The 13,688-nt window shown below is 44.6% G+C and overlaps 1 protein-coding gene across 1 annotated transcript; it reads right to left on the bottom strand.

Moving 5' to 3' along the window:
• Positions 1-3,830: 3,830 nt before the first annotated feature.
• Positions 3,831-6,728, bottom strand: LOC102245251 (zinc finger protein interacting with ribonucleoprotein K-like). Its single transcript, XM_014534875.1, is given in 4 exon segments — positions 3,831-4,766; positions 4,768-5,097; positions 5,100-5,314; positions 6,608-6,728. Coding segments are annotated over 4 exon segments (1,602 nt in total).
• Positions 6,729-13,688: the final 6,960 nt, after the last annotated feature.

Here is a 13,688-nt window from a genome sequence, read left to right on the forward strand (position 1 = left end):
CCTCCCACCCCGGGTCCCCCACGAGGACTCACTGTGCTGGACGCTGCGCCCTGGGCTGCGGGACCCGAGCGGCGCCGGGAATAGAGGTTGGAGGGTCAATGGGATGACGCTGAGTGAACTCTGTCAGCGGAAGAGGAGTCGGGTGGCACGGGGACCCCAATCCCGCCGGTTTGGGGTCAACAAGCCTCAGACACACCCTGCCCAGCGGGGACGCTGCCTCCAACACCTCCTGCTACTCGCCACCAAGCGCTGAAGCCTGTGAGTCTGTGAACCCACAGAAGAGGCCAAACTGACTGCCAGGAGGAGGACGCAGGAAGTCCCACCCCAACCGGATGTGAAGGCCCCAAATTGCTCCTACAGGTCTGACTCTGGCGCAGTGCTTTCTGGGTAATGTAGTTTTGCAATGACCTTGGTGAGTATTGGTGTTGAGGCAGCACAACTTGTGCTGGAGGACAAGAAGGGACTGGAGGTCTGCTTAACTGGCACATACTGACAGATCTCTGAGGGGAGGGAGAAGGGAGTCCTGGAATAGGTCCACCAAAGAATGTATGGGGGGGGGATGGGAGACATCTATAATACTAGCAACAATAAAAATACATATATTTAAAAAACTTTTTAAATACTATAGCCCAGCTGGTGTGTCTCAGTGGTTGATCATCGACTTATGAACCAGAAGGTCATGGTTCTATTCTGGTCAGAGCACATACCTGGGTTGCAGGGTCAATTTCCAGGGAGAGAGGTGGAACAGGAATCAGCCTACCAGTGATTCTCTCTCATCATTAATGTTTCTATCTTTCTCTTCCTCTCCCTTCCTCCATGAAATCAATTAAAATATTGTTAATGTATGATTTAAATCAATTGTACTTAAATCAAACTTTATGAAAGGTTTGAAACTTGAAACTTCCCAATAATTTTACTGTATTATTATGAAAGTTCTGGAGCATATTTGTTGCAACTATATCAGCATGTTGAAAATAAAATACAATGATGTGCTACTGAAATATCTTATCATGTGCATATTCAATGCTATCACTTTGGCAGTTTAAAACTGACCATGATGACAGTATTTATGCCAGGGAAATTGACAAATACTACAAACCTGGACTTCACTTAATGCATTAATAAATGCTTAGACTTAAATAAGAGTGGCGCTGAATGTTAGCAATGCCGATTAAATGTATAAGTATATGGTATATGTTGGCTTCAGTAGGACATAGCATTAAAACTGAGTAAAACATATGTAATACCTTAATCAATAAAAACATAATTCTAAAAAATGAGTAAAAGAATTTTTCTCCCAGGATTCAAAATCAATGGTTCCATATGGCAAAGGAGTCACTTGAGTCACTGAGGAATGAGGGAAATTTAAGCATCTGTCTTACATGCTGCACAGTCCTCCTTCAGTTAAAGTAATAAGTTTATTTAAACAATTTGAAAAGGATTATCAGCAGACATTTTTAACAAAGCAGATAAAGACAGTGCAAATAAATGTATGAAAAAATGTTCACCATAAAATATTCTTAGGTAGATGGAATTAAAACGAAAGCAAGTTAACATTATATGCATTTCTGGGGTTATTATTTGAAAAGGTTAAACACTGTATGTCCTTGCAGGGTTACAGAATAATTGGAATTTTTATATACTGTGGGTTAAGGGGAAGGCAAAGGGAATGACCATTTTGGCTCACATTTCTGCATATTTTAATGTAAAACATTCACCTACACAACACTTTGATAACTAAAACATATGTCTATATAGAGAACTTAATGCAAATATTCTCAAAAGATTTACTTATAATACACCAAAACCTGGAAATGATAAAAAAAACCCATAGATCAATAGATAAAGTGATTATTCACAGAACACAATACTACTCCAAAATTTTAAAAAATTAACTTTTCACAGAACCATTTGTGTTGAATCTCAAAATGATTGCGTAGCATGGAGGACACCAGAATTTGTTAAACAGTACACATCAAATTGTGCCTATAAAATTGTGAACAGTATGAACTATGCTATTGTAATAGAAGGAAAATCCATGACTGCATGGAAGGTCCAGCAAGGCAGAAAGAGAGATTATAATAGGAACATATAATAGGAAAATACAGGATGTGGCAGAAGTAAATTTAGAGATGATGGTATGGAAAATAATAAAATACTCTATATAATAAAAGCCCATTAATCTATATAATAAAATGACCATTACAGCAGAATGACCGGTTGTTATGATGTGCACTGACCACCAGGGGGCAGATGCTCAACACAGGAGCTGCCCTCTGGTGGTCAGTGTGCTTCCACAGGGGGAGTGTGTGCAGCCAGAAGCTGGGCTCACAGCTGGGGAGCACAGCAGCGGTGGCGAAGCCTATTATAGCCCCACCCTGTGTATGAGTTAGAGGTGGTTTTACGTCACATCTGACAGTTTCACAGCTTTATCTCTAGGTCACAGCTCACCAATTAGCACACATTAGAAAGGTGCTCTCTGTTGCATGTCAGTTCTCATTTCCTGGAAGGACCAACCTTGCCTCAGTGGCAGCGAATATTAGCAAGCAGTGAAGACTATTGCCATTGGGATCAACAGGAATGCTAACTGGTTACAAAAGACACATCTTGGGACTGATTACAGGATTATCCATCTGCTAGCTTTGAGTTCTTGTTTGTTGAGCAACAAGCTTGAGGTGACCTCCCTAGAGGGGCCAAGGGAATCCACAAACCCATGAGATTATTTTGTCTGACAGTGATTCCAGCTACAGGAAATAGTGATGGCGGTCCTCAGAATGTCATCAAAGATCAAACAGGCCACAGGCCCTGGAATAATTTGGACTTATGTCTAGAAGAGGCACTTTCCATCTAGTTTAACTGCAGTGTCTCCCATAACTATGAAATCAGTGTTTCTGTCCCAATGCTAATTTCACTTCAGGGTCTGAAATGACACCAGCCTATGACATCTCATACATCATGACACATGGCCTCTTTGGAGCACGTGGAGAGTAGTTCCCCTAAACATTGCTGACACTTGTGAAATACATACTGTGAACAGGGAATATAATTCATACTGTTCACAGAAGCACAATAAAGGCCGCCTGTTCAGGGCAACTATAGACTGCTATAATAAAAGAGGCACCAGACAGCAAATTATAACCACAAAGTCATGCACACTTTCTCTCACAGCCTTGGTAAGCAATACAAAATCTGCCAATATTGAACAAAGAGTGATTTTCTGCCATCAAGTGGTGCCTTCCAAAGCACAGAAAGTTTGGGACCTACCATATCTGTTCAACTCTCCATGCTGACAGATCACAACTTTCCTTTCAATCATCCCAGGGAAAGAATAGAACCAACAAAATTAAAGTACAAAACAAACAACAACAAGGAAACACATCTTTACACAAAGATCATAAACTACAGCAAAGGGCAGCAAGAGGTTTGCAAGTTGATGAATTGGAACTTGAAACAATTCATCACAGCATAATGTGAGAAGCACAATGTCCCTGAAAGAGGTAGCACTTCTTAGCTGAGGAGGGGCGCTCTGGACAAAACCTGGGTCAGGTCAATTCTCTAGTCAGAGAGAAAGGAATGAAGATCCAGCCAAGAGCTCTGAAAATTCAGAATTTTCTCAACCACATCCCCAGAGTATGCAGGGGTTGTGACTGATGCAGACTCCTCAGGTAAGCCAGGTGGTAGGGGTGAAATAGCTTCCACACAAATACTTGCAGTGACATAAATCAGGTTGTAGGCCTGAGTAGGTTAGCAAGTGTGATGCAGGTTCTGAAAGCCTGACTTATGCCAGAAATTTATGAGGAATCTAGCAGTGTATGTAAGGGGTTTTGTATTCAGGTAAGTGGGGGTAAAGAATACTCCTTTGGTGCTATTATTCTCAGTGAGAAAGTAAAACATTTCCTGGAAATGTAAAGCTTTTCTCCAGTGTGAACTCTCAAGTGTTGAAAGAGGACAGATTTGTATGGAAAACATTTCCCACATTCAGTACACTCATGAGGCCCTTTTCCAGTGTGAACTCTGTTATGTTGGATGAGAGTAGAGCTTCTGCTGAAGGACTTCCCACAATCACTACACTCATACCGCTTTTCCCCAGTGTGAACCTTCTGATGCTCTTTGAGAGTGGAAATGTTCTTGAATGACTTTCCACAATCACTACAGTCATATGGTTTTTCTCCATTGTGAATTCTCTGATGCTTTGTGAGAGCAGAGTTTTGCCTAAATGATTTCCCACATTCACTACACTCATATGGTTTTTTTCCTGTGTGAATTCTCTGATGCTTTGTGAGAGCAGAGTTTTGCCTAAATGATGTCCCACATTCACTACACTTATATGGTTTTTCACCAGTGTGAAGTCTCTGGTGTACAGTGAGGGTACAGCTATGACGGAAGGACTTCCCACAGTCACTACACTGATGTGGCCTTTCTCCAGTGTGAACTCTGTGGTGTTGAATGAGCTGAGACTTTTGACTGAAGGACTTCCCACAACCACTACATTGATATGGCTTTTCCCTAGTGTGAACTCTCTTGTGGCATAAGAGATAACTGCAACTAAATGATTTTTCACATTCACTGCATTTGTAAGGTTTTTCTCCAGTGTGAACTCTGTGTTATTTAGTGAGGGAAAACCTGTGATTGAAGGGCTTCCCACAATCAGTACATTCATAGGACTTTTCTCCAATGTGAACTCTCCTATGTCTATTGAGGTTAATGACACATCTAAAAACTTTCCCACAGGTATTACCCTCATATTTCACTTCTCCAGAGCAGACAACCCTGATGTTGAACAAGGTTCTGGTTGTGGCAGGTAGCTTTTTCACATTCATACCATTGGCGATGCCTTTTTCTATTGAGAAATTCCTCTGAAATCTCACTACGACTGTGTGGCTCCTCAGTGTTGAGAGTGGCCTGGTTCTGCAGAATCTCTGAGATGGCTGGGAAGTCTTCCCCAACCTCCATACTGTTTGAAGACACCCCTGATAAATAGAAGCTGCACCTGGTCACAAATGAGGCCCTGTCCACAGCTTCCTTCCAGGGCTTCTCTCCACTGGCATCCCTCTGCTGCTGGTGAGGGTTTGCACTGAAACAGAAGTCTCTCACACACTCACACATGCATCACTGAAGAAGGCTTTCTGCTCAAAGTCTGCTGCTTCTGATTCAGGCAGGTGCAGAATATCTTTTAACAAAGAGAAACACCTCCCACACAGATGGGTCCTCTGAGTTTCTGGAGCTGTCTTAGAAGCACTGTCCTGTGACTCCCCTTGTACAGATACACTCTGCTCAGAACAGTCCTCTGCATCATCTGTTTTATGATAACAACCTGAAAACAGAAACATGGTGATGAAATGAATGTCGACTGTGGTGATAGGAAGAAGTCTCATTACAAAAGTGTTGCACATAACACATCGGTTACATGCAATTGTCTGACAGTAACATATCTGTAGGAAGGATTGATAAGATGCTGTGATGCTCTGGGCCACTGAAGATTACCATACAGGGAAGATCTCACACAAAATATGAAACAAACACGGCAAGCACCACATGGAACAGAAGCTGGATCATCTGCTCATTCATCTGGTAACAGTGTTCAACATGTCTTGTCTTGTCTGCTGGTGACATGGGCAAGCTGTGCAGAATGTTGCTTACATCTTACTCCAAATAAAATTCAAGAAATGAGAAGCTTGTGTCAAGGTCTAGTGAAGCACGTCTTTGCACCTCATAACACACGTGCAGGTCAATATTTGAGAATACTGCAGATAGAGCAGTTCAGAATAACAGGTGATGGAAAAGGGGTAAAAGGTGAAGGTAGCCAGAAACCAGGAAGTCACAGATTTAAAGATAAATCAGAGAAGTGTCAAGCATGTGAATGAAAAGGGAGAAATGAGCTGTTGCCAGTGGCACATCAACCTAAACTCTGTTGGACATGAGCAGGTTCCTGGTATGATCTAAACACCACCCTTACGTCATACCTCCCACAAGTTGCAACTCAAGAGGGCCAGGCAACCCTTTAGATCATCCTGCATGTTTACCCTGTGAAAAAACCAGGGCTCTCCTTGTACCTTCTACTGTACAAGCACATAAAACACAAATATTCTGAGTTTTATTGAAAGACAACAGAGGTGAGTAGCCAGCACTGCCCCAGAGCAAAACAGCCTGCAATGTATTCAGGGAACAAATATTACAAACAATGGAAGGAGGTTTTTCAAGAATCTCCCATGGTTCATGCAAGTAAAGACCATAACCTGGCACAGGCAGTCACAAAGAGCCTATAGCTGAAGGAGTGGTACAGAAGTGGAAGCCATGGGTGTGAACATAGACACCCTCCCAGAAAGAGAAAGTGCAAACTTGGGCCCATTAAGCTGTTTGGAACAATCCTGACTCCCAGACACTTCCTGCACTATTTGATGCTATGGGTTTGAGGGATATTCATGGACTCCTTTGCTCAGGGCTCTCCACACACTCAGCACTCTAGGTCACATCACATTTGACAGGATAATGGGATAAAAATAGAAGAGCCGATGGTCTAGCTGTGGGAGAGAGAAAGCTTACATTTGGAGAATAAAGGAAGACAGGATATCACCTCAGGACACTAGGAGAACTGTGAAGGTCTTACCTACAGATGATACCAGTGCAAACACTTCCAGCATCACATCGCAGTACAGAAGTCTCTGAGCCTCATCAACGAGCCCCCACTCCTCCTGAGAGAAGGCAATGGCCATGTCCTCAAAGTTCATATCTTGTCACAATGGGCACAGTTCAGTCCATAATCAGCTTCTCTGCTAGGATTTTATGTTCATCATCCTCCCCAACATCCACATCCATCTGTTCTCTCTACTCCCCACATCAGAAAAGGACCCAGGACTTGGTCCCATCAAAGAACCTCTCTCCTTATATTCATACTGATACTGTGTCTTCCCACAACAATAAGGGTAGATGATCATATAGATGATACCTGCGCTCTGGGACTCACATGTAGGCCACACTGCCTCTTTTCAATACAGTGTGTGTCATGAACATAGGGTAGGGAGAGATGATGTCCATAATGAGAGTGTGAAGATTTGACATGATGCTTGTCAGTCAATGCCGTGTTGTCTCCTGGATTCTCATTTTAAGACTGCGATAATTATGGTATCTCACTTCAACCCTTTGAATCCAATCCCAGGGTTCTGAAGCCGTTACTTTGCACTGCCTCCTGGACATAATTCATTGAACCACCCTTCTCTCACACAGCTTCATTCCCAGAGGCACAAAGTCAAATGTAACACAAATATGCCATGATGAGCACAGTTTATTTCCTAATCATCTTCTTTTCCAAAATTTGAATTCACCACCTCTGTAATGTATTTCTCTTCCCATTTTGCCTTCCAAAGCCAGTGGAGATTTTCAAGCCCAGAGGACACTGATGTATGCTATCTCATTCCTATTGATCACTGTAACAGCCCTCAACAAGAGGCTGGAGTGCACACATATTTCACCTAAGCTTTCGACCAAGGTTGTACCACCACAATACACCCTCTTTTCAGGAATTAACCTGAAATTCACCAGACTGTATTATCAGCAGGTAACGGACTCAACCTTCATTCCCTCTTATTCAAATGGCAGTGCCCTGCATGCATGAATGCACATGCCCTCTCCAAGGGCACATCACTCTTTCTCTAACATCTCTCACACCTGCACTCACACACACAGCCCCCATAGTCATCTCCTTGACTTCCTACTCATTACTCGGCATGTGTGGTATAGTGACTGCTTGGCAAATTCAAACAGGATTAAGTTCTACACCAACTCTGAGAGTCCACATTCGTTGAGGCAGCCTTGAGTCCTGCTATGAAGGCCTCCCTCCCTGATTGTGTTTTCCTTCAACCTCACCTATTGAGAACCACATCAGGTCTCATATCCAGATGCCACCTCCACTGGTGCTGCACCTGATTTCCCTTCATGAGACACAGCCTTCATCACTCAGGTCCCATACTCTATGGCCATCTACTCCATGCCCAGTGAGTCTCACCGATGACCACTCATGCCCTAAGCAAATCAACCAGAATGAGGACAACAACACAGGCTATAGCTCACAACATTATTCTCATGTGTTTAACAAGTAAATGTGCAACAGCTGCAGTCTCATCTTCTTTGATTGCTTTTCGGTTTCCAATTAAAAAAAAAAGATGATCTACAACTGTTCCCTAGTCCCTACACTTTGCCTCTATTTTAAAGAAGTTTTCATCCTGAACTGCGCCTCAGAGTTCCAGTTGCTCATGAATTGCTCACTGAAATATCACAACCCTAACAGGTAAAATATAAAAGTTTTGGTATCCCAAGTGAACATTACAGTTCCTACTATGAATATCTGCATCTCAGCTGATGGTCTTTCAAAACCTACAGCTGCCCAATGCAATTTTTCACGTCATCCCTGACTCTTACCTCTCTCTCAACCTCCAAATTAGAAAATCCAGGTGGCCACACCTAAAACACCAATCCAGAATCCAAAGCTCATTTTACCTCCACAGCCACCATCATGGGCCAGTTACCATGACACTAACCAAGATGATCATAGAAGCTTCCATCCTAGTCTTTCTACTGCCTCCATTACATCTTTGTAGTTCATCATGCTGCAGCCACAGGGAGTCTAATGAGTCCCGGGTCAGATCCCCTGTCTCCATTGCCCCAAATCGCCCATTACTCCTATCACCTACAGAACAGACTTCCAAGTTGTCACAACTGCTCAAGACCTGACTCTTGTCCCATTGTTACCATTTACTAACTAAAAGAAAAAAAAGGGACACCTGAGGGTTACTGAAGAGCTCAGTCTTCACTTTAAGCCTTCACCCATTTAGGTATGTCTGGGAAAGCCTCTCACATCCCATTCCACTGGTTGCCATAAACAGGAACCATTCATATAACCCTAGACCTGGACTTAGAATTCTGGACTTGGTGTCTCATTAAGGTCCCCAGGTCCAAGGCCTAGACCAGTGGTCGGCAAACTGCGGCTCGTGAGCCACATGCAGCTCTTTGGCCCCTTGAGTGTGGCTCTTCCACAAAATACTGACTTCTGCGCACGGACCACGAAGTTTCAATCGCACTGTACATGCGTGCCCGCACGTGGTATTTTGTGGAAGAGCCACAATTAAGGGGCCAAAGAGCCGCATGTGGCTCACAAGCCGCAGTTTGCTGACCACTGGCCTAGATGAGTGGCTGGACAGTCCCAGGACACCACTATCTCAGAGGCCACAAGGCTGGGAGGCCCTGAAATAAGCTCTACAACCCAGTCCCCCTAAGCCAGTGGTTCTCAACCTGTGGGTCGCAACCCCTTTGGCGGTCGAATGACCCTTTCACAGGGGTCACCTAAGACCATCCTGCATATCAGATATTTACATGACGATTCATAACAGTAGCAACATTACACTTATGAAGTAGCAACGAAAATAATTTTATGGTTGGGTCACAACATGAGGCACTGTATTTAAAGGGCCAGAAGGTTGAGAACCACTGCCCTAAGCAGTTCTGCATCTGCAGGAATCTGGGGAAAGTAAAGGACTGTTGAGAGCCTGGCAACCACTACCAGGATCCATGGGCTCAGGCTGCTCACGTCCCTTGCCCTGCCCCAGGCCCGGGTGATGCCTGCATTATATCAGGGCTTTCACAGGACTTCTCCTTCCCGTCCCTCACTGCTATCCTCTCTCTTCTAGTCTTTTCTTCCTGTGAGAAGTTTTGAGAAAAGGTTAGAAACCCAACTCACACCATGTCCCTCTTTGGTTCACAGCCATTGATAGAAGCAGCTTCCTGAAAATGAAAGGAAAACTCCTCACACAAAGCTTTGTTTCATCTTCTTTGTTGTCTTTAGGCATAAGACAGACCGGGATTTCCCCAATCCTCCCTCCTCAGTCACACCACCACAGCCTTACACGGTGGCTTTTTAGCCTGTCACCCTCTCCCACCCAGTCATACCATGTGGCACCTTCAAGCAACTCACTGTTCCAGTGCAGTGACCTGGGCTGCAGGAGAGGACACCCACACTCGGGGCTGGAGGGTAAATGAGGTGAGGCTGGTTGAACTCTGGAAGCACAAAGTAGTTTTGAAGGCACGGAGGACACAATCACGGCCTGTTGTGACTCAACCAGCCTCAGACACACAACTGCACTGCAGGGACGCTGCCTCTGACTCTCGTGACCCAGCGCTGGAGCCTCTGATTCTGTGAACACACTGCAAAGGTCAAATAAACCACCAAGAGAAAGACGCTAAAAGTCAAGCTCAAACCAATGAGCTCAGGGATAATGCGCCTCTCCTGGACTTTCATTGGCTAAACCAGCCATCCTTAGCTCATGGCCCTTTGGCTGATGTAGCAATCTAGCCTCACATGTGGCTCTAGGATCCCAGTCACTAACTGACCATTGCAAATACTGTTCTGGGGCATCCAAGTGGCACTGGGAACTGACAACTTTAGGTTTTAGGGGCTGGTCACAGGTTTCTGGGGAGTGTTGTCTACAAAACTGAACTCTTGTTTGGAAACATTATTTCAGAATTCGTGATGCTTAGAATGCTCCCTCAGATGAAAAGTATTATTTCAATTAACCTAAGACTACAAATCTAAATGGATAAATATATGTAAAGATATTTTAATTGAATTTTACAGAGAGAAGGAGAGAAACAGATTGGCTGCCTCCTACATGACCCCTTAATGGGGATTGAGCTCATAACCACAGCAGGTGCTCTCAAATAAGAACTGAACCGGTGCCCTAACCGGTTTGGCTCAGTGGATGGAGCGTCGGCCTGAAGACTGGAGGGTTCCGGGTTCAATTCCTGTCAAGGGCATGTACCTTGGTTGCGGGCACATCCCCAGTGGGAGGTGTGCAGGAGGCAGCTGATTGATGTTTCTCTCCTATCTATGTTTCTGGCTCTCTATCTCTCTCCCTTCCTCTCTGTAGAAAATCAATAAAATATATTTTTTAAAAAAAGAACTGAACCGGCAATCTGTGCATGGGCCTACGCTCAACAAACTGAGTCACTCCAGCCTGGCATTTTTTTTAAAAAAACATCAAAATATGCCATTATTAAGAGAAAAAGCAGGCTATGAGAGAACATACAAAATCCTATCCTATTCGTTTAAAAAGAAAATTTGAAAAGATACATAGGCCAACACATTGACATTGCCACATTGTCGGCATGTCTGTAGTCAGTACACATTGTGAAGCTAAGGAGTTAAGAGGTACTGAATGTTCACTACAGGTGCCAGGCCCTGGATTCAATGCTTCACATGCATTATTATTTCATTTAATCCTCTCTGCAACTTGAGATGGTTTAATCATATATTTTGGGGGGAGGAAATCCAGGCTCAGAGACTCAATATAAATTGCTTGTTTTTAGAGTTAATAAAGGCAGAGCTGGACGTCAACCCATGTGTCTCTAACAACAGAGCTCTGGCTTCTAATGTTAGGCTCTGCTGCCTCCTTGAGGGTAGAATAGGGGATGTGTATCCATTAGGACAGGCTAGATGTTATTGTGGGTAATAAACAGACCCAAAGCTTTAGTGGCTTAGAGTAAAGAAGGTATCTTTCTTGTTCATAGCACATGAACACCCTGGTTCTCCTGGATAATTAGGATAAAGGAGCAGCCAACATGTAGGTTCCTGCTGGGTGTTATCAGAGATGGACAGAGAGAGTGGCCCATATCACTGGTTCCAGAGTCTTCTATTAGAGGTGACAGGCTTGACTCCCACCACATTTCCTTGGTCAAAGCATATAACTGGCTGCAGTCGACATCAGGGTGTCAGTAGCAGAGCCTGACCTACTTGATGGGCCCCAGGAAGGGACCACATGGTGCCAGCCTCTTTTGGGGCCTCTCAGGGGCAAAGGAGAGGAGTTGGGATTGGGAGGAAATGACAGTGGAAATCAGTCAGGTTGGTTTGCTTTCTCCTCATGCACCTAGACTTTGTCCCCAAGCTGCCCAAACCCAATATTCATGGGAGTGAAGTTCAAAAAATATAGTTTGGTCTGATGTCATGGGCAGAAAACTCAGAACCCACTTCTGAGTGTGACCCTGGGTAGATCCTGTTGCCTGGGCTCCCCCACTGTTGTGGGCATGAAGACCACATGTTAATAGAGTTGACTGGGAAGGTGACTGGACTGAAAGCCTTCCAGCATGCACGTTCTTTTTTATTAACATGTACCACACATGTACCAGCATGTACCATGGGGCATATCCAGTCTCTACCCTGCCTCTAAGCCTCTTTGTCATTTGCATTGCCCAGGTGAGTGCTCCATCAGGTGGGGCTGATTGGAAAAATGCTGACATTAACATCAATGGTGATCCTGTGGTTTCCATTCATTCTGTGCATGTACCTGAGCTAAATGTGGTCGCTTCATGTTTTCCCCATCCCCACTGCAGAGCGCACTGAACCTATTCTGCCTGCAGGCCCCAGTGTTACCGGGTGACCATGTACACTCAGTAGATGACTAGAGATCAGAGGTCCAGGAGTGATGCTTGAGCAGTCCAGGCACCTTCCTCTATGAGGTGTCAGCAGAGATTTTACATGGACAGGGAAGTGACCTGCTCTCCAGGGATTAGGAGTCCCACAGGACCCCCAGCCCTCTCCAGGGGTATCCAGTTCCTCATTGCCAAGGGGACTTAGGGGTCAATGAATCACCCCCTTCAGCCCTCCCCCATATGCACATACCCACTTATTCATTTCCAGGGAACCAGGATCCTCCCACTCCTCCTCAAAGACCTAGAGTCCTCCCAAAACAACACCTCCACACTCTATAAGTCCTTTCTGACATGCCAAGTCCCCACCTCCCCACAGACTAGGGTTCTATGAACTGACCCTTCACTTCATCCATCCTTAGTGTCTGAGATGAGACCCCCAGGGGGACACCAGAGGCTGGAAGAGCAGGGACAGAAGAAGCTCAGCCTGGAGCTCAGGGAAGAACATATTGTCCTCTCCATCACCCCTCGGGAGATTACCTATGCAGCTGCCAGTTGTGCAGGTGCACAGCCACACAGACTCAGAGGTAAACATACAGACAACTGAAGCAGGGAAGCACTCAGGTACAGAGCACTCACAACCTATGGTGGGCACTCAGGTGCAGATTTTACGGCCAGGCTCACAGGGACCCACACTGTAGACACCAGTAAAACCTTGATGGGAACACACACAGCAACACAAAGTTAAGAAAACACAGGTGTGCTGAGCCACCTCAGCCAAGGGTTTGAAAGCCTGAGTGAGGGCAGCGAAAGGATGAAGAAATGACAGACAAAGAGAATAAGCTGGGTCTAGGTGGATCTTCCTGTGCCTGGCTGAGGCCACAGAGAGAGATATCCAGAGGCAAGCTGAGACTTTATTTTAAAGCCAGAGGTAAACAAGGTAGTGGTCACCATAGTTACAATGTTCTTCTGAGTTTCACTTGTTTTGGCAGCACTTGATGCACCTCCCGCAGCCCATTAGCTTCCCAGATAACATCTAGGGAGGGCCATAACTCAAGCCAAATTATGCTAAGAGGACTGTGCCCTCTAAGCTGGGACTTGTTTGCGGCTTTGCCAACAGGTCAGTCCAAGGCTTAACCCTATAGCCACGCCCTACATCTCGCTCTTTTGTTATTTTTTTATTTTTATTTTTTGTATATAATTCTCATTTTATTTATTTATTTTTTTAATATATTTTTTATTGATTAAGATATTACATATGTGTCCTTATCCCCACG

This window comes from Myotis brandtii, unplaced genomic scaffold (assembly GCF_000412655.1).
Source record: "Myotis brandtii unplaced genomic scaffold, ASM41265v1 scaffold1002, whole genome shotgun sequence".
NCBI lineage: Eukaryota > Metazoa > Chordata > Mammalia > Chiroptera > Vespertilionidae > Myotis > Myotis brandtii.